At 45.6% G+C, this 26,944-nt stretch overlaps 1 protein-coding gene across 3 annotated transcripts in view; it reads left to right on the forward strand.

Annotated features, from left to right (window-relative positions):
- Positions 1-26,686, forward strand: part of KCNJ1 (potassium inwardly rectifying channel subfamily J member 1) — a 48,811-nt gene extending 22,125 nt beyond the window's left edge. For 2 of the 3 annotated variants that reach the window (XM_017679095.3, XM_073239493.1), the window contains one exon: positions 4,254-18,452. In XM_017679095.3, coding sequence (XP_017534584.1) covers positions 4,275-5,393 — 1,119 coding nt within the window. In that variant the 5' untranslated portion in view covers positions 4,254-4,274 and the 3' untranslated portion in view covers positions 5,394-18,452. The other variant, XR_012132638.1, reaches the window with a different exon arrangement.
- Positions 26,687-26,944: the final 258 nt, after the last annotated feature.

Genomic DNA, 26,944 nt, shown 5'->3' on the forward strand with positions numbered 1-26,944 from the left:
GTCAGACTTACTTAGAATTACAATAAGCTGTTCCTGAAGCAGAACTAGACCAGGTTCTTTATGTCCGCTTCTCCTGCAGGTCTACAACAAAAAGACCTCACCTGGTCCGCCAGCACAGAGTGCACTAGCCCTGGCCCACCTTCCTACCCTGTGTCTCTGAGCACTGCTATCTATTTACCAGCACCTTTGGCAGCTCCTCCAAGCTCTCTTTCTTCTGCTCCTCCTGTCTGGGTCGCACACACAGCTACAGTGCAGTGTGGTTCGTACACACACAGGAAGGCCCCTTCCAAAATATCTCTACCAGAGGGGGGAGCCGAAAAACAACAGCAAACTCATCGCTCTTATGCTTGCATTGATTAATTTGTTTATTATCATTCAACAAATATTTATAGTTCCTGCAGTGAGTGGCTCAGCCATCCTCAGCCCTTGCCCTTGAGGCACTCCTCTGTCCCTTAGGTAAGGATCTCCCTGGAGCACCCCCACTGTTTTCTATCCTGGCACCTGCAACATGGCATTTGATTGCTTATCAGGCCCTTTGCCTCTCCCAGCTCCCTACTCCACCGGAAGCTTCCTCACGATGGTAAGGACTGTGTCCATTTGGTAAATGATGGTTCCCTGATGTCTAGCACAGTGCCTGGCACTCATGCTAGTATTAGCACAACATTGTTGAAAAAATAATGCTAGAGAAATGAATGAACGGGCACAAGCAGGTAATATGCTTTCTGTGAGTTGAAGTGTTTCTGCAGAGTGGATACCCATCTAATAGAGATTTTTCAGAGAAGATGTTTCTTTGGGCATTGTTCAAACACCACCATTTGGTGACTGCTGATTTACTGAGCTCACTTCCTCATTTGACTGTGAGCTCCTTGAGAACAGGAACAGAGCTCTGTTTGACTGAAATCCGACACAGTATGCTCACACTTAGTATTTGTAAAGTTTACAAGAAGTCTATTTGCTGAGAATGGACTGTTGATAAAATAGGAATGCTGGAGCCCTGAAGAAAAAGAAATGGCAATAGTAAAATTCAGTTGCTTTGCCGGGCTTGTAAGAATACCTTGGTAAATATTAGCTAACGGACAGCCCTTTGCTTGCTATTAGGATTTACTGATTTCAATTGAAACTAACCTAAAAACAGTGCATATTACACAAACCAGACACCAAGACCAATCTCTAATTATCCAATAGTTCAAGAACTTCATATTGGCTCTGCCTGTGGTTAGATTAAATGCTATTGTCTAAGCAAAGTAGGGTAGGTGCTGTGTGTAATGGGCCTGCCATGTGAATGATGGGTTTGGTCAGAAGATGAATTTACCATGTAGTTTTACTTTCTCTAGGTATAGTTCTTCTCACTCTTTGAGTAAATAAATCAACAACGTTGGCTAACCTAGTACACATAGAAAAGTTCCTTCAGTAAATGCCAGATTTTATAAAATAAACCCCATAATAAAGGCTGTTTTTAAATCTCCTTTTCTTACATAACAGTGGCTATTATATAGAGAGATTAACATGGTATCTTGTTTCTTCCTGGTTCATCTTACTTTCATCTTACAAATATGTGTTTATCTGTGCTTATATATTCACTTGTATCCTTGTGAACCCTTGGAAATCTCAGTATCTCAATGTGTTTCAGAAAATAGTCTGGGAGATTCATGATAACTAATAAGTTTGTGAAGAAAAGCTGTAAGGTGCAATCTGGGAGAAACGGCAAGAGAGCTCCAGAGCGTGGCAAAGGAGAGGAGCTGAAGGCTGGCACACAATCCATGTTGCTGCCCAGGGACCTTAACTGGTGGTTTCTCATGTCTTAGCATGACGGTATTGAAACCATGTGAGGTTTTGGGAAGAAAAAAAAAACATACCCAGCTTGGGGCTTGCTCTGAGAACAACCAATTGCCTTGGTTTAAAACCCAACTCCACTATCAAATTCAGTGTTTTCAAGCTAATACAAATTAGCATCAGTCCACTGACCAAAGCCTAAAATAAATTAAGTTGAGTCTAAAAGCAATCAGCCTGCATACAGAGACCAGCTCCCGACACCAATTCCTTGCTTTCCCCGCCATGGATGCTGCGGGTCAGAATGTTTAGGATGTTGGTAAGTGCAGGCCATATGGGGAAAGCATGCTAATCTCATTGCTTTTGTTTCAGCTCTTGGCAAGGACAGGTGGGTGATGTTTTATTAGTAATGGAGCGTGTAAACCCAAACTTATGCAAGGGATAAATCATGGGGTGCTTATTCATCCTACATAAATATTCTTTATCTTCAAAAATGAAATGAGCTTAAGCAAGATTGGAGGGGAAGAGTTAGGAGGGGAAGAAAGACTCAGAATTTGGTGTGTGAGGAGCCATCTGTGGCATTATAATGTATGACAAGGAGAATGTGGGCTCAGTTGATCAATATTGGCTTCAAATTTATTATTTCAGGTGAGATATACTCTATGAAGAGCTTTTTAAACAGTGTGGGCTTCCATGGACCTGGGGAAGGGAGAAAATTTCCAGGGAATATAAGCAAGATTCAAGGATGTGTGCACACAGGAGGGGACAGTCCACCGCTCCTGCGTGGTACCTCACTTGCGACCACCTCTTAATACCCTGCAGGGATGTGGGGTCAATAAAGGTTGGGTGGGATGAGGGCAGGGCCCTCTGATTGTATACACTGTTGCTTGCTCTCCTGGTAGCATTTTGTTTTTTTATATCTTTAGAACCTGTCCTCAAAATTTCAAATCTCCATGGCACGGCTGTGGTTTTTTTCTTCACCACTTCTACTTGGTGTTAACTTCTTGTGTTTTCACCTGCTTAAGGCCATGAGCCACACACTGTGGAATATCACTTTGGCTTAAAATGTATCACAAAGTTAGTTTCGCTTCCTAGTTTGTATAAATAAACACATTTTTGAAGGGGGATTTTGAAATCTATTTTAGAAACATGTTTGCATTTCATTAAAAATACTGCGAAGACATTACTACCTGTGGTGGACACACCTAGGGGAGGAGGTTGTCTAGTGTTTATGACTCCTGGATTTGATCATCGTTGGCTGTTTAGGGGAAAATCTCTTAACTTTTTTTGCTGTAAAGTGAAAGTCACAATAATGTTATTAGGAAGAAACCACTGAGCTGATAGTATTTTGAAGAGCTTAATTCATTCGCTGAATTATTCCATTTATATTTATTGAACAAATAGCAAGCACCCTTAGAATATGGAAGCAGATAGGATAGAAGGATGAATACAACATGGCTCTGCCCTTATGGAGTATTATCTAAATCAGTGTTCCCCAGTCCTTCAAATTGGGAGCTGGGAAGGAAGCCTGAGATACTGACAGTGACCATCCTACTATTTCTTTTGGGAATCTTGGCATACCATGGAGAGAGAATAGAAACAGACTGTAGCTCCACTGAGAAAACTTCCGAGATCATACGGTATGACTTGACCAGACAGGACTGAGGAATTCTGTTCTAAACAGTGTAAAGCACTAAAAAACAAAGGGAAGTCAACAAAGACTTGTCTTAAATGTTTCAGGGAAATCTAACTTTAGAATATAAAATGTAATAACTGAGATGTCATGTGGTAGAGGTGCCTCTGGACTGGGAGCAAAGAACCTCATGCTTTGGTTGTCACCCTGTCACTGGGAAGGCATCTGACTTTGAATATATCATTAAATTTCCCGAGTCTCAGCTCCTTCATTTAATACATGAGGGAACTGAATTGGATTAGGGTTTCTCTTGATATGGGAAGGCCAATAGCAGCATACAAGATGGCTCAGATGGTATATTGATGAGCTGGGATTTTTATAGTTATTTTTATGTATTACAAAAAATGTAGGTAGTGTATCGAGCTTCTGCTTTCACAGAGAATTTTGCTTAGCATAAGGATAAGTGTATTAAAGAAAAAAGGAGAGTTGATTTTAAGAATAATATCAAAAAATTGTAGCACAGGTCATAATTGGACATTACAAACATTTTTAAGATTGTGACTGACACGGGTTGATATAATGTGTGCCCTCTTAGCTTCCTTCTATTTCTAGCTCTCTGTAATTATTTTTCCTCTTTACATAGTAATATGGTCTTCTAGTGGAAAGTTTCCATTGAAAATAGTATTGTGGTATCCAGAATAAACTTGCCAGCTTGTCCAAATGATCAGTAACCCAAATTATCTTGAGTGGTCTTTTCATGTATAGTTAGCTCTTTTATGTGATTCACCCAGTTCATTCCTGCTATAAACACAATTGAGTAGGGTTTGATTTTGGTTTTTATGTGTTTCAGATCAAGGCACTGACAGAAAGAATGTTCAAGCATCTTAGGAAATGGTTTTTCACTCATTTTTTTGGACAGTCTCGGCAAAGAGCAAGGCTGGTCTCCAAAGATGGAAGGTGCAACATAGAGTTTGGCAATGTGGAGGCACAGTCAAGATTTATATTCTTCTTGGACATCTGGACGACGGTGCTTGACCTCAAATGGAGATACAAAATGACTATCTTCATTACAGCTTTCTTGGGGAGCTGGTTCCTCTTTGGTCTCCTGTGGTATGTGGTCGCCTACATTCACAAAGATCTCCCTGAGTTCCACCCTTCTGTCAACCACACCCCTTGTGTGGAGAACATTAATGGCTTGACCTCCGCTTTTCTGTTTTCTCTGGAAACACAAGTGACCATTGGCTATGGATTCAGGTGTGTGACTGAACAGTGTGGCACCGCCATTTTCCTGCTTATCTTCCAGTCTATCCTCGGGGTCATCATCAATTCTTTCATGTGTGGTGCCATCTTAGCCAAGATCTCCAGATCCAAAAAACGTGCCAAGACCATTACATTCAGCAAGAATGCAGTGATCAGTAAGCGAGGTGGGAAGCTTTGCCTCCTAATCCGAGTAGCTAATCTGAGGAAAAGCCTCCTTATTGGGAGTCACATATATGGAAAGCTTCTGAAGACCACAGTCACTCCTGAAGGAGAGACGATTATTTTGGACCAGATCAATATCAACTTTGTTGTGGATGCAGGGAATGAAAATTTATTCTTCATCTCTCCCCTGACAATTTACCATGTCATTGATCACAATAGCCCCTTCTTCCACATGGCAGCAGAGACCCTTCCCCAGCAAGACTTTGAATTAGTGGTGTTTTTAGATGGCACGGTGGAATCAACCAGTGCTACCTGCCAAGTCCGGACATCCTATGTCCCAGAGGAGGTGCTTTGGGGCTACCGTTTTGCTCCCATCGTGTCTAAGACCAAAGAAGGGAAATATCGAGTGGATTTCCATAACTTTAGCAAGACAGTGGAAGTGGAGACCCCTCACTGTGCCATGTGCCTTTATAATGAGAAAGATGCTAGAGTCAGGATGAAGAGAGGCTACGAGAACCCCAACTTCATCTTATCAGAAGTCAACGAAACAGATGACACCAAAATGTAATGGTGGCTTTTCAATGCATAAGGCAAAGACTCAAAGATACCTAGGAACTAGAAGCATTATAAAGGAATCAACAACTTGGGGAATGAAAATAGGACAACAGTCTGCAAAGTCTACCAGCACCGGGCCCCTGAACCCCATCACCATGATCCTACAAGACAGTAGATCTACAGGGTAACTGCGCTAGAACATGGAATGTGTTTATGGGAAACTGGAATATGGGAGCCACAGAAACTCACTTGGAATTTTGAATAAGATTATTTGAAATCATGCATCATCAATGGGAACAGACAAAATCATCAAAAATCTCATGGACAGGCCAAATGAGATCTTTTTTTAAAGTCTCCTTGAAGAAGTTACGAACTTTAGATAGGATCAGGGAAAACCCACGTTCTCTTTGTGATTCTACTGATAAGAAAGAAGCCACTTTCATTTTAATGTTGGCTTAGCAAAGGAAAAATTGTTTCCTAAGTTGGAATAGATGAACCAATCCAAGACAACGAGCAAAGACTGATGTACAAAGAACATTTGATGTTCTCCAGCACTGGTGGTGGAAGCTTTTGTCCTAGTCTGGGTCATGCTGTGTTTCCAGAGGAGCAAGGGAAGGCTTGGCTCAGCCGTGTACTTGGCATCTCTCTGTGTCCAGCATGGAGAGAAGCGCTGAGCGCAGCCTGCTCTATGGCAAATCCAGACACTGAGTCCCGAGCAAGTTGGATTTCAGCACAAACAATCTCACGTGGTATATTTAGACGGAAGCTAAATCACCGCTCCAGAATCTCAATGAACACATTCCTACAAGAAAGAATGCTTGATTTGAGAAGGGTGGTGATTTTTCTTCCAGTTTATGTTGAATGGGATAAGGGGCTACAAATCTGTCGAAGAGTATTTCCTACTCTCCCAAGAAGGCGATGAGGAGTTTAGAGGTTCAGAGTCAGTTTAGAAGGGCAGTACTGCTAATGCTTCTGAGACGAAAAGTGCCTTGTGTTTTTCTGCCTAGGGTGTGTACTGAAACGCTGTTTCTAAAGGAGAAATGTGGAAGAGAAAGAAAGGGGCTGTGACCCCACACTGAGGAAAGTTGGAGGTCTTCCTTTCTGCTAAGGCCAACACCACATTTTCCTCAAAGCACCCAAAGCATTTATCTCTAGAGGAAGGTTTCACTGTGAATGTCTCATTCAGTGCCACTCCACTACATTATTTTGGGAGTATTCTGGAAAGGATGGTACTCAAAGCTGCTTAGCAATCAGTGTCTTCAGTTTGTTGATTAATGTATTAAATCTCTGAAGATGTGCATGTCCTTTCCAGAAGTGTCAGTTATTGTGCATTGATTGTGACAGGCCGACATGTGAAAAGCATCTTGCTGCGGTTGACTTTCTCCTGAAAGAGGCAGCAGGGGTGGGGGTGGTGGGCAGATGGTAAGTAGGGCACTTATGTGGTCTCAACTCCAGCTTCCCGGGAGGAAAGGACCTAGACTTCAGACCTGCCCTTCCCACGTGACTCTATCAGGTCCCTGCAGTGTCTTGGCACTTGACGGGGTAGCTGCTGGCAGCTGCCAGGGGGAATGGCTCTGTTTTCCCAGGCCTAGGGTTGAGTTTATACAGAGCCGTACACACACTCTGGTCCTTCTGACCAAGACCAGGGGGACGTCTGATGGGCTTAGAGCTGCACACTTGGTCAGCGGCCATCGCAGTGGCCACAGTGGCCCCCATGGGGAATTACTCTGTGCTTGTGACTGCATTAGCATCACAATTTAATCTGTTGACAAAGCTGAAAAATCAGGTGTAATAAGCTTGGGGGAGCTAGAATTCTCTGCTGGCCCATTGTCATGAGGTTTTTATGACTCAGTCCCTTTATAAACTGGAGAGTGAGAACGCACTCCTTCCTGGTCTTTCTGCTCTTAAGCAATGTGCTTGGAGGCTGCTGGAGGAATAATCACAAAGAATCCATTCCTTTTGATTGTGAAGAGAGCTGGACAACTGGAGACTTTGTGATTGGCATTTCGTTCTGGTGTGTCTGCTTCCAAATATTCCTGTATTAGGACTAAGGCATTCTGCCGCTTGGAGCCTCCTTTTTAATGCAAGTTGCCATTGAACTTCTAGCAACCATTAACATACTTACATCCAATGTAACCCTGAGGAAATGAGGCCCCCCAGGTACCTTTTGATAGTCTGAAGGGGTGTCTGGAACCCAAAGACATCATAAGAACCCTGGACATTTGGAGAGAGGGAGTTACCAAGGACATAGGAACTTAGTGAATAAAGAAAATATTTGAAAAAAGGAGGTTCCAGAAAGCCAACTTGCCTCCAGTGCTAAAGGCAGGCTCTTTATTCCAAGCCAGTAAAACTGTTCCTGGTGGGACCTGACCGCATTAGCTGCTGTAGCCACAATGTGCCATCTTATCATAGTTATGGAATTATGCATTTTCAGAGCAACTCAGTATATTGTATTCTTTTCAAGAAAAAGTGCATCGCCTATGGTGCATTACCATATTCACATTTTCCCTTGGTCTGCTTCCCCACGAATTGCCTAGTTTAGCTCTGTTGCTATGAGGGTTTTCATCTGGACAGTCTGGTCCTGGTTTAGCCTTCCAGGACATAGGCTGGCACAAGCTCCAATATAGAGTTGAGATTTGACAGTCTGTCTAGAAATGTATTCCTCATGAGAGGAAGGAAGGGTAGAAGAAAAAGACCCTAAATTGCCAAATCTAAGAAGTAAGCTGATCAGAGCATGTGCCTGTTTCCATGGCTAATGGGTGTGTAATGGGACAGTAAAGAACTTCACTGGTAGGTTGTGCTGGACAGCTGAGGAAGTGCTTTCCTTGGAGATTTTTCATGAACTGGGAGATGAGTCTGCAACAGGGTGACTCTGTGACTAGCATGAGGAATGGCTCCCTAACTAGAACAAACCTCAGGAAAACTTCTTATGCAAAGAATGCAAATGAGCCCCCGCCCCAGCTGGGCCGCTGTTGTCTGCCATTACAGGAAGTGTCTGTCAATCAAAGCCTGACAGGGGAGATAGAGCTTTTTATTTTGGAAGCCAGAAGTTTGAGAACAATGACTGGAATTTCCTCTTTCTTTCCAGCAAAGGCTGTTTGTCACTGGGGAGATAAAAGTCCAGGGGTAGGGAATAAAGGTTATCAGGAGCTGCGCAACACAGAGGCGCGTGGGGGGGCATCGCGGGAGGAGGGGTTACAGAGGAAATCTATTTCAATGCCTGTCATTAAGTTTCCATTAAAAGAACATTCAGTTAGGAATTCAAAAATAATTTAATCTCCACAGCCAGATGCACCCAGCTGGACTCCTTGGAGCTGAGCCCTGGAGAGGGAGACTTGCCCTGGAGCTGCAGGGGCTAGGACTGGCCAGGGCCACCGTGCATCTCCATCCAGCACCTCCCGGTCTGCACTGGGTGCTCTAGAAGACGTAAGTATTCTCCAGGCGAGTGAGAAACCCCAAGACCTGTGTTACAGGAGAGGAGACTTACTGCAGGGGCTGCTTCCTGAGCTCTTACTGTGTGTTAGGTTCTGTTCTAAGCATTATAAACATCACCTTATTTAACTTTCCCAAAGAGCCAATGAGGTGTTAACGTACCTGCTTGCCACTTGAGGCAGCTCAGGTAAAGAACCTGTCCAGAATCACAGCTAGGGCTGGTACTCAAATCCAAATCTGTTTGAAAGCCCATGAGTTTAAAATGACTCACGTCCACATCCTAACATGGCTCACCCTCTGCTAGGATGCCCCACGCCCAATAGACATTTCCCTAGAGCTCATGGGCAGTGGCACGTGTTCTTGGTCCAATCTCAACTTCTGGGAGAGACCCCTGACTGCTTAGCACAGGGGAGAGCCCATAGCCCGTGCTTACAAACACCTTTGGACTCACATGTTCTAGGAAGAGGCAGTGTCCTACCAGGGCCTCTGGGTAATCTGGCCAGTTAGCATCTGGAATTATCATGGGTATGCTGAAGATTTGTCTAGGCTGCTGGTGCAAACTACCCTCCTGTATCTACAGCTATTCTAAATATGTATACTAATCATATATTATTTTATCTCAACCTCTGAGTAATCCTTCATTTGAGGCAGAGACAGATCTTATTCCTGTTTTAATAGATGGGAAAATGGAGTCTCAGTTATCCCCAGAGAAATATATTTTCTATTCACCTCCGTGTTCCTAGCATCAACATGGTGCCATGAGTAGTCAATAAGTGGTGTTTGAATGAATGATTCGCCCAAGTCAGCGTGGTTAACAGGGGGTTGGAACCCATATCTGTCCAAGGGAGTTCTGACCAAGGGCCTTGCTTGCCAAATGATTTAACTTCATCGAGTCTGTTTCATTATTTGTAAAATGGAGCTTTGAAATAGAGTTGGTGCGGGGGGGGATGAAATGAAATAATTGATGGAAAAAATCCCTTTGTAAAATGTAAATGACAGTTCACGTGTCCAAAGCAGGTAGGAGTATGGGTTTGAAACCAAGGGGCTGAAAGGGAGAGGACTGGCCACAGGGCAGGTGGCCATGCCTCATGAGCAAAGACAGTAGGGTCCTGGGTGGCGCTGTGACAAAGAGCAGGCCTCCAAGCATAAATGAAGGTCTGAGGCCTCTTGGATACTGGATAGGCTCTGTGTCAGGGGGATTTGGGTAGAATCCTGGTACTTTGGACTTCATGTCAACCCAACAGATGCCCCTGAAAGGCCTACTGAGAGCCAAGAACTGGGGATGCAAAAATGAGGAGGTAAGGATGGTCCCTGCCACCGTAGAAAGGACCCTAGGGCCTCCCCCCAGTGTGGTGCCCAGAGCAAATTGAACAGCTGCTGATTGTGGAGGAAGTCATTTTTTTTTCTTTTTGTCTTATGCAACATGCATGTAATAGTTCAAAAACTGCTATTGACATTATTGCTAACAATAAGACTATTGATTATAGTTTTAAAATTACGTAAGATTAAAAAAATTCTTTATAATATGTCCTACTGGGGATGTGCAGTCAACAGACCGCTTTAAAGTCACTTGCAGTAGTTCTTTTCTCTGTGTGACGATGAACTAGACACAGTTAGGTTCCTTTGTTCTAGTTTACTTCCAGGTATTAGAGCTTGTTTATTGTTTTCCTTCTTGATTCAACTATTTTCTTTTGTCAATTATGTGAAGAATGTATATGGTTTCCCAAATCATAGACCAGGAGTTAAAAGAACTCATTTCCATCCCTGTGCCCACTCTGTGCCCTTCCTCTTATATAAAGGTAACCATCTTAGTCCTGTTATCATGCTGCTATTTCTTTTTGAAAACTATAAGCAATCCATATATATTTATACCCCTCATTCTTACATAAAAGGTGACATTCTAGAAACACTGTTCTGCCGTGTTTTGTTCACTGAACAATATATCTGGCCGATCACTGTGTAAGGACAGTTGTTGATGCCAGCAACTGCGGGATCGTCCCCCCCACCTTCCTTCTCAGGGTTTTGCAGTACTTGGGCTCTCTGCTGGAGAGGTCCTGCTGTTTGGAGAGATTGTGGTGCCTGTTTTTGTATTCCTGAAACATGGCCTCCCTTTGCAGAGTGCCTGCAGGGCTTACTCTGCCTACCAGCTGGGAATGCACTGGGCTCTCAGAACCAGGGTTCTCATTGGGAGACAAGCAGCCTGGGACTAGCAGTTCTTTAAGGATCAACCCCCCCTGGAATTTTGGCTGATTAGAAAATCAGAACAAGTGTTCTCAAGAGAAACATCCTTACTCCAGTACCTGCTCTGGGGTCTCTGCTGGGGAGAGGGGATTCAATTCCCAGGCATTCCGGGTTATCATCTTTTGATTAAGATCCAGGGATGCTCTAGGGGCTGAGGGTTGTGGAACCCACCACTGTATGCAAAATTTAGAGCACAGGTATTAAAAATAAAAGCAGTAAATAAATAAAATGCTACAATTGAAGTATGAAAAAAAGTGCTAAGGGAGATGGAGGGGAGAAGGGTTCTCAGAGGAGATGGCAGCCAACAGGGCTTAATGTATGGGTAAGGCCTGAAATAGAGATGGGGGGGTGGCCAGGTGGGCACACATACCCGGCTAACAGAAGAACAGGATGTGCATTGGCACGGGCTTCTGGAAGGTGGTGTGCTGGTTTACATGCCATAGCATTGCACACAGAGGGAGGAGGCAAATGGCATCATACGCTCAGAGGAGTTGGAGGTTTGGTGTCAGACCTGAGTTTGAATCCTGCCTCATCAGTTAACCAAAGGAGTCTTTGTGGACTCTGAGTATTTTAGGAGTATTTCTCTGGAGTTGGTGTGTAGGATGGATTGGTGAAGAAATTAAAAATGGAAACTAATTTCTAGGGAGGGAGGGAAAGTGTAGCCATTTCCATTTTTCAGGGGGGGGAAACCTGCTCAGAGACCATACAACTTGCCCAGGTCACCTAGCTGTGGACAGGAAAGTGGGGGCCAGAGCCCAGGGCTTTTGCTTTCTAGTTATTACTTCAGTGCTCTTTCCTGGGGCCACACACAAACCTTATGCCTGGGAGTCAGCATTCCTGAAGGAACGCTCATTAGGGTTGCCGGCCAGAACCAGAAGGGAGAGTGAGTTGGCACAGAAGAGGCACCACACCCTGAACTGTTTGCTTAGGGAACACAGGCCACATGCATCTACCTTTGCACATGGCATCCAAGGAGGCTGCAAGAAGCCAGGAAGAGGGTGAGAGCTGGTCTCTGTGGTCTACACAGATGAGAGGAAAACTAGGCTGTTTGCGCCACCGGCAATGTTGATTTTAGTTGAACTAAAACTGGTGGTTAGACACCTTAATGAACCTGATGGCTCTGAGTTCCCCACATCACAACCTGGACCTGTGGCTGCCTCTTAAGGACAGGCCCCCGCTGAGAGCGTGGGGGGAAAGGCGCAGGCAGTGAGGGAGGAGGACCGAGGCAGGAACGGCCGTGGGAGGTTCAGGGCTTCCAAGACAGGCTTGGTCACACTCAGCTTTCCCATCTGTTGGCTGTGCTATCTAAAGCTAGTTCTTGACCTTTCTGAGCTGTTTTATTTCCAGTTGTAAATAACAGTAGTATGTATCTGAAGGGTTACCCTGAGGGCAATGGTATGAAATAATACATAATGAAATAATAGACAAGGCATCTAGCACAGCACCTGATACAGGCTCCCAATAAATGGTAGTTTGATGATGAGGCTGATGAAGGTGAATCTGATGATGATGGGCAAAGACAAGGGAGTGGAGCCTGCCTGATGCAGATGTGGGAGGCTCGGCCTCAGCACGGCCGTTTCCCAATGCCTAGATGCCACCCTTTGCTTTCTATTCCCAGCCTTGAACTTAACCTGAGACAAAATAGCTCCCTTTCCTCCTATCGCTGCTTCTGCTCCCTCTGTGGGTGGCAGAATCTTAGAAACTTAGTGGGTAAAGGGCCCATGAGACTCTGGATCCTATCCTGTTATTTTGCAAGTGGAGAAACCAAGGGCCCTAGGAAGAAATGGCTTGTCGCAGGTGTCATAACAGACGTCGGAATGCATCGTGGCCGGCCCAGCCCGTGCTGCAGACATCCCACCAGCTGACTCTGCGAGGGGAAACAGGCAATGACATTGAACTAACTGGAGCAGGAGGTTAAAGGGATGGGAACCACCCTGCGTGGTCTATGGCAAGCTGTTATTTCCAGTAGTGCGCTGTGCCTGGCCAGGAGGTGGCGCCATACACTTCCAGATCACAGAGGTGAAGTTCACCTAACGGAAAGCGGGCCTCCCAGTAGAGTGGTGGAGAGAGGGCTTTGGCATTCCCAGCGAGTTCCTCAACAGCCATTACGTTCTTTAGAATGTTTAATGGAGAGACATAAATTATCTGGGTCATCTAGTCATTGCTGGGCTGATAGAACGACTGTGAGAGACTTTGAAAAATGCAATTGTGATAAAAATGTAGAGCTTTATAACAAGAGACATTAGTCTGCTGGAGTCCAGGTGCTTTAGATTTTCTACACAATACAGCCAAACTATTATCATCCTTGTTTTCCAGATGACAGGACTGAAGTTCAGAAGTTAGGATACTTGCCCAAGATCCATCTGGGGCTAGTGAGGGCATAGCTGGTATCCATGTTTGAAACATTTATATATATTCGCTCATTTGATCCTCCTAACAACCCTAAGAGGCAGCAACAATACCCCCACTCCCTGCTCCCCGAGCAAGTACAGGTCATACTGAGTCAGAGTTCACGGGCTTTCCCCGAACACACCAGACTCCGGACTCCTGGAGGTCTGGGTTCCAATCCTGACTCTCCAGCTGCTTTTTTATGAATTTGGTAAGTCAACCTCTCTGAGTCTCAGCTATCTCGCCTGTAAAATGAGAATAAAAACCACACAGCGTTGTGGGGAACATCAACTGGGAAAGCAATGTTAATTTTATAATGTTAATTTATAGCAGGATTCTATTTTATGAGGTTATTTTTGCGGCAGACCCCTAATAGCCTAATTCCCATAAAGATGTACATAAGGCCATTTGTCACAAGATTATTTGTAGTGATGAGAAACCAAAGTATACCATGATAGGGGAGTGGGTAATGCAGTGTGGACAATAACAGGGTGAAATACTATGCTGCTTTCAACAAATATTTGGGCAAAGTCCTGGGGTCACGTCAGAAAGCAGAATGTGAGAAGTGACAGAGCTCACCTTCTAGAGGTAGCTGGCATGACACACGGCTGTCAAAGAGGAGATGGCTGCACCTCGGAGAGCCTTCCTGAGAACAGACATCAAGGGGAAGCCTGAGACACATCAAAGGACGGGGGGCAGGGAGAGTGAGGTTCAAGAGAGTTGGGTGCTCCAGAGATATGTCCAGAATCCAGGAGGTGCAAGTTCAGCACACGACAAACACATTTTAAAAACATGTTGTGATTTTAGACAATATTCTCAAAATGTGAAATGAAAGAAGTATTAACCAAAAATTATAAGCACTGTTTTTCAATGTAAAATGTTTTTAAATTTATGTTTGAAATTTTTTTAGAAACATACCATTTTGTTGCCTATGCATGTGTATATACACCTGTTTACACATATGTATATATGCTTCTGATGAAAGACTCAGAAGTAACCACAAATCCATTCATTCACCCATTCACCAAATGTGTTTTAGGGCCTACAGTCCTGCGGCTTCTTATGACAGTGGGAATATAGCTATTAAGATGACGGTCAAGGGCTCCACTATCAAGGGCTTGCTTTCTAATGGAGGGAGAGGGAAAATAAATATGTGTGTATACTTAAAATAATTTCAAGTAATGATACAGGCCACAGAGCACATTTAAAAGGGTTGGGTTAGAGAATGACTGGATGAGGGAGCTGCTATGGGCAGGGTGGTGCTGGAGGGCTTCTCTGAGGAACTGAGAACTGACCAATGGGGAGCCAGCTATACAAAGATTTGGGAGGAGAATGTTCTAGGCCAGTGGTCTTCACCCTGAGGCACACACAATGGTGTCATCTGAGGAGCTTCAAAAACTACTGATGCTTGCCACCCCGAAGCCCCAGATTCTGACTTAATTCCTTAGGGGTACAACTTGGGCATTAGGATTTTTCAGTCTGTCGTAAGATTTTTACAAGCATTCCTGGTGACACATAATATACAGAGAGGCTGCGAACCACTGGTCTGGGTGGAAGCAAGTCTAAGTGTTTGACAGTAGTTAGTTATCTGATCGCCTTTGGGTGGGTAGCAAAATGGTCATTTTTACTATGATTTTTTTAATATTCTGTATTTTACAGATTTTCTGTTATAGCTATGTATTTCTTTTACAATAATATTTTTAAAAGATAGCTTAAAAATGATACATTATAGATTCTGAGGATCTAGATCAAGATCTAGGCCTGCACTTGATCTAGGAAACTTGAATTCTAGCTGCTGTTGAACTAATAAATAGCTTGTAATCTTGGGCAAATTAGAGTCCCTCTCTGGGCCTCCGGTTTTTCTCATCTCTAAAATGAACTCTGAAACCCCACGGTTCTAGGCATTGGAGCTCTGAATGAGAAAGAACCAGAAGGGGCCTAAACACTTAGAAACCTGACTCCAGGCAAAGGAATGTCTCCAAACAACAGCCATCTCCAAACTTCCAAAGTTCTGAAGGATCTTATCAGACGTTCTTTTGTTTTCTAACATAGTTTAAAAGTGAGCTGAATTGCTGCTGTTTTCTCCTGTCAGCTCTGAATCAAACCCTCCTTTTGGTTCCCTTTCTCGAGCATGATCTCACTCCGCTACCCGCCCCGTCCCAATACTGCCAGAGTGTCTGAGGCCCTGGTTAGATTCGTCCAAGGAGAGCTGGCAAAAAATGCCTTCTATTGGCCTCTGAAAGTTGCCAAGCCTCTGCCCACATTCCCCAGAATCACGCTCTTGCCTCTTCCTCTTCTCAAAGAACACAAGCTCCAGGGACGGGGGCGCCCACATTCTTCTGCAAACACACCACATTCTTAAGGACTCAATCACAAAGTGAGGAGGAAGGAAAGACGGGATACGTGTGTTTGTTTTTTGTTCTGCTTCCTGATTTTGTTCTGGCTGTGGTCAAAGGCACGCGTGTGTGCAGCTCAGCCCAGGACTATGGGATCATGATTTCTGCTAGGAGGCCAGCGAGGAGTGAGGCTGTCGGCAGCTCATTCCAGGGAGATGTCCCTGTGCGCTTGGTGACCCCTCAGCCGGGGTGAGGGTTCTTGACTCTGATAGGGAAAGAATTTGTGAACAGGTTGGGAGAGTGTAGGTAGGGAAGGAATTCATTAGGGCGAGAGTAGTAGTGAATGGCAGCAGCCATGCAGGCAGTGGGGAGCAAGGAAGAGCAGAGAAGGAAAGGAAAGTTCAGTGAATTCTTGCGTGGCACAGGGCAGATCCTTTGCCAACTCCTGAAGCCAGGGTCACCTGGTGTCCAGTGTCCACTTGAATCTGCATGGCATGGGAACTAAGCCCCTACCACCCCAGGATTTGGGGGAGCCTAGGAGCACTGAATGGAGCGAGATTATGTTCTGAGAACGTCCCAAAGGCAAAGAAAGGAGATTTTTGGGCAGGGTACTAAAGAGCATGATGGTACAGCTGGGCCTGTCCAGGACCAACCAGGTGACGGGAACTTGCAAGCCCAAATCAGAGATCTCAGTAGACCTTCCTTACTTGTCTGAAGAAGAACAGAGAGAGAAGGCTAATGCTTGAGTCTAGAAAATAGAATGAAATAGAGTAACAAAGACACTTATTGCTGGAAGAGCACAGAGACAAAGCACAGTATGTTGAGCAGTGAGAAGTCTTTATTTAAGGCAAAAGTACACACTCAAGAAAGAGTGCAGGCTACCTCAGAGAGGAGGAGCGCTGAAGGGTTTAGGGTCTGGAGTTTTATAGGGCCTTTTGGGTAGGGTCAGCGTACGGCATGCTGTGTATGGCTGATTCATAATTCCTTTGAAGTCCTGTCTTAAGAATGGGGTTAGTTAGGTGACTGCGATCTGGATCTCGGCATTCTTTATCTACAGAGGTTCATTTACACTTAAGTCTATCTCCTGTCCTGGTTACAAAGTTACTTAATTGATTAAGGGGCTGGAAGAAGAGGAAGAACAGTATATAGATTAAGTTAAAGAATAAACTGCACCTTTTTTGCAGGCTAAGTAGGTTTTACAGTGTCATGACCCGTGTCCCACGTCCCTGCCCTCAATGTGATGCAGTGGTCAAAGCCCTGAATCTAGATTCTTCAGGCTTTGCCCCCAAGGAGCTGTGTCACTTCATTGTTCTGTACCTTTCAAGAAGGTCCAAGGGACAAGAGCCTATTGGGTGCATCTCTTCCCAGCTCTGATCTCAGAGTCTTCACACTGGTAGCCTGAAATTAGCCAAAGTGGAAGTATTTATATCTGGGAAATCAGCAAATTCTACAAATCATGTGCCCTGCTATGACCTCCTTCAAGAGCCAGTTGTTAGACATTCACCAGCACATCCCTGAGGATATCTGCCAGGCCAACAGGTGCTCACTACCTCCTGAGAATTGTGGAAAATCGTGGAAAGTGTGGGCCCCACGGCAGACCTCTAGAGTCAGTATCTTTAGGGACCTTAGGTGATTCCAAGGACCTGTACATTGGACACTGGTTTTCTATTAAGTGGTGAAATTCATGAATTACATGTCCTTAACGGTCATTTTTAGCTTTATAAAAATCTGCCTGTGGTTACCACCTGATGTGTTCATAGGTTGGTGACTGTGGCCGCAAACAGCTGCAAAGAGCTTACTACTAAGCCATCTTTTTCTTACAAATCTAGTGTCTGCTTTGCTCATGGCTGCCGACTTGTTTCTGCCTTGACAATGTAAAGCTTCCTTAAAGGCTGGTCTGCAGCGTGCTGCTTAGAACAGCCTGGACTTACCGGTAGCTCTTGCTATGATTGGAGGAGAGGAAATCTGACAAAACTGCCAGAGAGACAGAGGCAGAGAACTGTTTAAGTAGACATCATTGTCTTGAAATTCTATTTTACAACGCTTAGTACACTGCCAGCAAAATAGACCACTAGCTCAACAGCAGCCCCCAGGAATGTCTTCTTCAGCTGAGTAAGAGGATGGGTTAGGGAGGAGTTTGTAAGCTGTAGCTGATCAGGGGCAGCCCCAGATCTGTGGCATTCTTTCTTGATCCCTCTCCTGCCTTCTCAGCCCTGCCCTCTGCCCTCCTGCGATCTAACCTTGCCAGGAATGGTTTACTGAATCCTTCTGTCCCCTCAGGTGAGTTCCTGGACTCTTTTCTTTCTGCCCCTGGCTCTTCTGTCTGCCTTCTAGAATCGCTCTGAGGTAGGCCCGCATCCTTTTCAGCCTCCAGCACTCCACGCCCGGCATTTGGACAGTAGGCTCCGGCTGCCAGGGGAGGCCTCCCAAAGCCTTCTCTCCGTAGATGCCCCTCAGCCCATCCAGCCACCACTGGTCCTTGAGTGGCCAGGGTTGGAATCTAGAGAAGACGACTTCTCAGAGCCTGAAGAGTAGGAAGGCCCGGGTGCACCCGTGGGGGATGTCTGTTCTGACCCTGGGCAGGAGGCAGGGAGAGTTTGCCCACAGAATGGGAGAGACAGGCACCTGGGTAAGGGTCAAGATTTCCGGAAGTGACCCCAAGTCTCACCCCGAATTACTATCATCTTTTCAAGGAAGCCACATCATTACTGCCAGGTCACGCGAGCCTGGATTGGTCCAGGACTCACAGACAGCTGGATTCATGTTGCCCCAGGCCGGGGAGCAGCCCGGCACACCCTCATCCCAAGCCCCCCGCCCGGCGCCGGGCACACCCCCGGCTCCCAACCTGCCCGCACCTCGCCCCGCCCTGGGGTCCCCCGCCCGCGCCCTCCCCGGGTGGCGGCGGCGGCCCGGCGGAGCCCGGGGCTGGGCCCGAGCCGGCTCCGGCAGTCTGCGCGCCGCGCTCCAAGGCAGCGGGGTGAATGGACTGCATCCAGCCCGGCCGGCAACTTGAAAATAAAAATAAAACAGAGAGAAAAGAAATAAATAATAAGGAGCGCGCCAGAAAGCCAAAGAAAATACAGTTCCAAGGGCCGAGCAGGCTCGCAGCCTGCAGGCGGCCCTCGGCTGCGAGCCCTTGGCGCAGGGACCAGCGGGCCTTTGTGCTCCCCCTCGGCCGCCCCCTGCGCGGCTCTGTCCTAATTGGAGAAACACAATCCGGGGTTTGCGCGGCGACGCGCCCCGCGGCCGCCGGGAGGCCAGAGAGGGCCGCTGGCTGCCGGGCCCAACGCCCCCGCCCCGCCACAGGGCCCGGCTTGTTCTTTGTGCTGGCAAATATTTATTTTGGTTCAAGTGGACGCCTTTCCACAAAGACCACCTGGTTGTAATCAATAACACCTATTTTCAGATAATCTGCCCTCTCTAGGCAGAGCCCACGGAACTCACCCAAACAGAGACCTTTTCAAAGGGAATTTTAAATGGGCTGGATTCACAGAGGGCTGGAGGAGGGACCCCGGGTGGGGGAGCGGGGAGGGGAGCCCGCGGGCCTGGGTGGTCAGGCGGGCGCAGGGCCGGCGCTGCCAGGTGGCCGTCTCTCCTGGGCCTGGCTCGCTCTCGGGGCCCTGGTGAGAGGTGGGCGGCTTGATGGCGGGGGTGAGAGCTTCCAGCAACCTTACTCAAAACAGAACACATTATAAACCTTTCTTTGGAGAGCCAAATGTCGCCTGCAGAGGTTGACTTCTAGAAACTCTGACGGCAGTTTCCTGCTCTGTTCAAAGAACATGTAGCTGGTCCAGTGAGGATTCGGGCATGAAGTGTACCCAGCTCCTCAGAGGGCTTCCCAAACCTGACTTGTCAGGCGTCAAACCCTGCCTGTCTCCCAGGACAGCCATGCAGGAGGGGCACATGCTGGGCACCGACAGGGGTCTGACTGGGTACTGGGAGGCAGCAGGGAGCCGAACCGATAAAGCCCTGCCCTCAGGAGCCCACGTTCCAGTGCAGAGGGACAGACAGAAAGCAGGGAAGTGGGTGTGATGCCCAGAAAGTGACCGACAGTTCAGGAAAAAGGAAGTGTGTGTACAGCCCTCCGTTTCAGCCCTGCGGTGGGCACAGCTATCCCTCTGGCCCGTTTGGCTCCTCTGGCAGGTGTCAAGGAGCTGAGTTCGCACAGGTGGGAAACGCCCAAGGCCCAGAGAACCCGCACCATTCCGGTGATGGCACCAGCTGACCTGGCTCCAAGTCCACCTTCTCACCTCATTTCAGAGCCTCAGCACCCCAACTATGAACAGAGCTGGGTAATGTCTACCTCATCGGGCTGCCGTAAGGGTTAAATGAAAATTGGTAACACACACTCAGTGTTAGTTCCTACCTCCCCAAGATGCCATCTTTTAGTTCAGGACCAGTGGAGATGCAGTATTCTGCTGTAATTGATATTTTTAGACTTTCCAAAGCAATTCAGATTTCGAGGTGAATCAGAGAGGCCAAATTAAGTCCTGGTTTTGTTTCATAGGAAGTGCTGAACTGGGTTTTTCTGCTCTTGCTGTCATCCTGGCTCTAGCAGTAGGGGTGGCCTAGGCCACCAGCCCAGGTGCCTGCCATGTCCACAGTCCCACCTGGGGAAAAGCAGGGGCTGCTCTGTAACTCTGTGACCCTCCTGGCCACTGCCATCAGGCCTGACCCGTTAACAGCCAATCCACAGACTTCATGTAAACCTTCAGGTACTCAGAGATGGCAGTCATTAGCTTAGCAAGTAACTAGGTGGGTAAGCTTGCTCTCAAACATTTTAACTGGGCAATATGGCGCAACCAAGGCATGTAGGGACAGGACAGTAAGAAGCCACGCAGAGGGCGTCTTGGTCATGGAACTTAGGCGCCTTCTCCCCGGCGTCCCTTGGATTCTAGTAGCTTTCTTGTTCCCAGCTCCATGAGGCTATATGTCCACTTTTATGAGGTTCCTTGCCTCCCTTTTCACCATGTAAATACAAGAATTCCTAGTACTCAAGAAATCCCGAGCAAATGCTTGTCCCTTGCCACCCAAACCCTCCTTCTTTGAAGTCTGTCTAAATGATGTACGGGTGTTCTTTAACCATATGTGGTGAGGGTGGGGGCTGGAGACAGGAAGGGTAGACCACGGATAGGCAGGTAGTGTGCACAGTGGGGTTGAAACCTCAGCAGCTAAAACTAGTCCAAGAGTTTTCCTCCTTTATCAGTTAGTAAGGGCCTCCATGCTGTCAGATCTGCTGTAAAATCCTGCAAAATAACTTCTCATTTCCTAATGCTGTTTTCTCCGTCCCTGGGGAACGAGGGGACAGGACTGATTTATTTAGTCTCTGTGCTGGTCGGGTCAGGCTGGGGCTGAACTTATGTCAGGGCTCCTCATCAAGCATGTGGCTTTCTCCCTCCAATGAGATGTCCTCAGCATTGATTCTCAGCTCCGAGTTGGCTGAGAGGTTACACTTGGGCTCAGACAACCCAGTGGGGGTTGATGGCCCAGGAAAGATTATGATAAGAAAGGGGTAAGGGACAGGAAGAAGGGTGGCGTGTTGGAATTTGGGATAATTGAATTTGTTGTGCAGCCAGCAGTTACGACCTGGGTCATCCACTGGATCCTTGGTCGTAAATCCACTAAGACCAGGAAATTCCATAGTTAGGCCAATTTTTCCATTTTTTTCACAGAGACTAAGACGGTTGAGGCTTTCGAGGGGGATTGTTTTCACCTTCTAAAGATTCTGTGACTCTGAATCAACTAATATTTTTGCAGTAAGATTGCTTGACTCATGTCTTGGAAACCAAGTATCAGCCCCCCTCCCTGTCTTTTCGTCATAATTTCTTACAGAAAAATCAGCAGGTCCTCATACATAAAGGACATTTGACCGTCTGCTCTGATTACCCAAAATGCTGGAGGTGGAATAGACTCCCTCCAGGGACCTACTGCATGTGAGTTGCCAGGCTGTTGTTCTGACTCCAGTTTTCTCGGCCTTGCCCTGCTGAGGGCTATGTGTAATTAACTCTGAACAAACTGAATAACTGATCTACTGAACTCTAGATATTGCTTGAAAAATAAGATTTAACCTACATACACATTGCATGCAAATGTGATTTTTAAGGCATCTCCAGAGTTTTCTGGAAACCCTACACATTCTCAAGACATCCACCTTGGAATTAGTCAAATCTCCCCATAGGCAAGCGGCTTGCACCTTCTATCAATACAAGGAAGCTTAGGGCATGAACTGTGTCTCTGGCCATGCAGCTCCTGGTGGGGCTGGAAGTCCCTGCTTTTCTCTACTGCTCTCTTTTTTCCCTTTGAGGGTTGGCTTTGAGCACAAATGGCAGTTCTAGGATTTCGTTGCTGGATTGAAGCCACTTGGAAAATTGGATCCATTGGAGTTTTGTATCGTGGATTCTGATCGGGTAATCACTGAAGTTTGTGCAGATTCAGTGTGAAGGGAAAAAGACTGAGAATTATCAGCAATACTCTTTTGAAGGCAGGCTTAAGTTACAATCCAATTAACTTTGCTTTCCAGAAATTATTGGCAAGTTCACCTTTCTTCCGTATAGACTAAATATCCATGGATAGAGAGTTTGCATTCTCCACATTTTAAAGACCTCAGATGGATATCTGATGCACATCGGTCATATGTTCCATCATGATTTTTTTTTTAATGACAAAACTGAGTTATTCAGAAAAACACTGGATAAGGAGAAGTTCCTAAAGCAAAGCAAAACAAAACAAAACAAAACAAAAAAAGCAGAAAGAACAAGGGAAGGGAAAGTTGTAAGGAAAAGCTGAGGTGTCTGGAAAGTATTGCTAGAATATATATGATTCTTGATTTAACATTTCTGGAAGCTAGAGCCTTGGGGCCATATAATAATCAGTGGGGGAAGAAATACTGCATCACAACTTTTAGGGAAACCAGTTGAACACCAAACACTGGGTTAAAATTGTCAGCAAACTGTAATAGTACTCTGGTCTTCTACTTGCACCCTATCTTCCATGTTTTTTTAATTTTCTCTCTGGAGTTAACTGTCACAGAGCAGATGCCTCTCAGAATTACTGGGCAGTCTAGCTGTGGATAGTTTCTGCCCGGCAGGTGCAATTTGACAAACAACAGACAGACATTAAAACCTTCTATTAAGCCAGTCGCTTGCTAGGTGTCAGGAATTAAAAAGAGAAATTGACAAAGTTCCTACCCTTCATGTCCTTGTAGTCTAATGGAGGACCCAGACCTTTACACACAAATAGATCCTGGGGTCTGGAATTACTCTGCCTTAGCATTGCCCAACAATTCCAGAAGTAACCACAATGTCATGCCATTCTTTACCTCAGCCTCTATCAAAACACATTAGTGGCATATCTGAGAACACTGCTGTCCACACCCACCAGCCACACCCTGTCACGGTTCTCATTCCCTGCCACCTAGTACACAATTTTTTATTACATCTTCAACACCTACCTGCCCCGCCCCATTCCCAGCTAGCTCCTAGCTTGTTGGTCTCTCTAGTTAACTCCCAACCTTTTCTCTCTTTCCCAGATTCTGCATCTCAAAGAGTGCAGGTGTGTGCAAGCATATGCCCTTTTGCACACATGTGTGTTCTCATGCACGCACACATACACATTTGGATTAGGGAATGCAGGGGCTGTCACAAACCTCACATTCATGAATTTTGTAGTCTTTTGTCCCCACCCAGGCCAACATGTATGTGTTCAGTGAGATATATGCAGATTTAAATGTATGTTTGTGAATCTTCCCATTTTCCACTTCCCTTCCTTTCCCCTTTTTCTTTCCCTTCCTTCTTGGCTCCTTCCCCTCCTGATGTAATCTTACTTGAAGCCAATGGGGGAGCAGAGCAGGGTAAGTATCAGAGTGAGAAGGGCATCTCATGGGGTGTCCTGGAATGCCATGTTGATGCCGAGAGGAGTAAAGAGAGGACCATGGGGGACCGGGGTGCAGCCTGAGCACATGGAGGAGGGTGTCCCTGCCTGGCTTGGGGTGTCAGAGCTTGAGAAGGGTAAGGAGGACATCCTTACGGAGGCACATCCTAGGGTAGGCTAAGGAGGGTGCCCATGCAGTGGGGTGACCAGGATGGGAACTGAGAGCCAAGGCAGGGAAAGGGACATGGCACATGCCCATGGAGGAGGAGGGGTGGCAGTTAGGAGACCCCTTACATGTGGAGGAAGTGCATACATTATGCCTAATGGAAACCCTGTTTCTCATTGTCAAGTAAGGGAATTACAAATATGGAAAGGGTAAACAGTGGGGTGCCCTGTGGTGTTAGTTTAGAAATGGATGCATCCAAGTGAACTCCAGGCTTTCAATATATAGGTAGAGGAATAAATGTAGATATAAATGTGTGTGCATATGTGATGGCTATTTTCACATGTTGACTTGATTGGACTAAGGGGTACCCAGATAGCTGGTGAAACATTATAAAACATATTTCTAGGTGTGTCTGTGAGGGTGTTTCTGGGAGAGATTAGCATTTGAATCAGCAGACTGAGTAAAGCAGATCACCCTCTCCGATGCAGGTAGGCATCATCCAATCCTTTGAGAGCTTGAACAGAACAAAGAGGGGGAGGAGAGGCAATTCTCTTTCTCCACTTGAGTTGAGACTCCACCTTCTTTCCTCAGGCATTGGTCCTCGTGGTTCTCAGGTTTTCAGAGTCAGACTGGGACTTGGACCATTGATCCCCCACTCTCACTTCATTCTCAGACTTTTGGGCTCACTTGGATGGAATTATACCACTGGCTTTCCTGGTCCTTCAGCAATTAGACGTCAGGTTCTGGGACCTATCAGCCTCCATAATTGCATGAACCAGTTCCTGTAGTAAATACATATGTATGAAGAGATTGGTTCTGTTTCTCTGGAGAACCCTGACTAATGCAGCATATGTGTATAATAAATGTATATGAATGTGTGTGTATATATGATTTACATTTATGTTTATAAATGTCTTTATATATAGGATGTATATATATGTATATATATATATGGTATAGCTCTGTCCACTAAGAAGGTCTGGGAACAGTGTGACATTACAATAGTAATGAGCACACCTGGGACTCAGATATTGGCTTATACCATTTTCCACTGAAAAGAACCAGTGGTCCTTGGGGAAATGATTAATTTCAGGGCTGGGACAGGGAGCCCAAAATATATTGATGTACAAAAAATAAGGAAGTATTAGATCGATGGGAACAAGTCAAAGGACACAGAAGCCAGTTTGCCTCTCACTGGGACAGTGTAATCAGCAAGATAACATTGTCTGGAGCAGGGTAAAGAGGACATTCATATGGAGGCACATCTTGGGATAGGATAAGGTGGGTGCCTTATCCTAGCTAGCTCGACTTTGGGTTGTTTGTGGACCTGAAGCAGCTCATAAGCTCCATGAGAGAAGAGATTATCATGTCCAGTGAATAAAATAAGAAATCATGAGTGCTGAGAGATATAAATAAATGAATACATTGAAATTTGGTGATGAGTGGGATATTTACAAATTTCAAAGTAGCTCTCCACAAAACACTTACTAGTTACAAAGGGGGAAAGAATAACTTTACAGTGGAGAAGGCTGGCAGATACCATGTTAATCCTATCATCAAAATGAACATCAATAATGGGATAAATCAAAACTGTATGCCACCCAAGGCTGCAAGGAGAAATGGCAGCATCCTGTCTATATAGTTCTGTCAGAGATGCTTAGCCTCCATCTAATTGCGAAGAAATACCAGACAACCCCAAATGGAGGGCCATTCTACAAAATAACTGGCTTAAAGCAATCAGTTGTCAGAGTCCTGAAAGTCAAGAAAAGACCCTGTGAGTATTCCAGACTAATGGTAAGTGATGACTATGTGCAATCTGTGATTCTGAATGGAATCCTTTTTGCCACAGATGGAAGTACGACGTTAGTGGGAGAGTGAATGGTGCCTGAGGACCACATAGTAATCTGTCTGTGTTAGTTTTCTGATTTGTCATGATTGTCCTGGAGTATAAAGGGCAACATTGTTGCTTGTAGAAAAATACACACTAACGCATTTGGGCATGATGGAGCATCACGTTGACAGCTTACTCTCAGGTGGTTCAATAAAAGAATGTTCTTTGTACTGTGCCGTAAGCTTTTCTGTAAGTTTGTGACTGTTTGGAGATTTTACAATTTGAGTTAAAAAAAAGTATATTCATAATGTGCAAAGGAGTAGAGGGGTATGGTTTAACTCTATTGTATGATATCAAAGAACAGAGAAGTGTCCAGTTTTGAAAAATAAATTAGAGCTACCTACCAAGACAATAGCTTGCATTTTCTTGATTCTTTTCAAAATATACAACATTTATACTTAACAGTGATGGTTAACTCCCATGATACCCTGTATGGTTACAATAATAATCCTCATTTTACAGATGGGGAAATCAAACTCAAAGACAGTGAGTTACCACTGGGGCAGTGCAAATGCTGGGCTTCATACCCAGGTCTGTCTGAGGCTGTCTCTGTTCCTTATGCATTCTCTCAGCACAAACTGGCTGACCGACTACCGTGCACAGCCACTGCTGGAGCAAACAAAATCGTCTCTTCTCTCATGGAGCTTACAGGCTGCCTCCGGTCCACAAACAACCCGAAGTCGAGCTTGCTAGGCATAAAATCCCAGCTCCTAGCCTCTATTTCCTAACTGATTAAAAAACCCAACCTAGTCTTTCTGACAAAGTGCATTTTTAGCATTCCTTCATAACAATCTCATTTTATCTGCAGCATCCTGCAGCTTGGCAGCATGCTCTATGGACATTAGGTGTACACAGAGCCAGAGAAGGGCAGAAGCCCAAGTGGGGCATGACGAGGGCTGGGGATGGGGAAGATGCAGTGGCTCTCTGGAAAATCCAATTTACTCCCACTCTTCACTCATTTGGAAAATGCCTGTCTGACCACAAAACAAAATCTACACTGCTCTAAAACTCTCCAGAGTGCTCCCCAGTTAGCGAGGATTTAATACAAGTTCTTAGAAAAACCTAACAAGTACTAGCAGATAACAGTGATTATTTATATACATCATGTACAGTATTTTACAAAGGGTTTTCCACACGTGTCATCTAAAACCTCACAGGAACTCTTGCATGCAACATTACTCAGCTACCAGCTAACAGGTGTAGATAAGCTGCCCAGTAGGTCAAAGGGTAGAATTTGAACC

This window comes from Manis javanica, chromosome 6 (genome assembly GCF_040802235.1).
Source record: "Manis javanica isolate MJ-LG chromosome 6, MJ_LKY, whole genome shotgun sequence".
Classification (NCBI taxonomy): domain Eukaryota; kingdom Metazoa; phylum Chordata; class Mammalia; order Pholidota; family Manidae; genus Manis; species Manis javanica.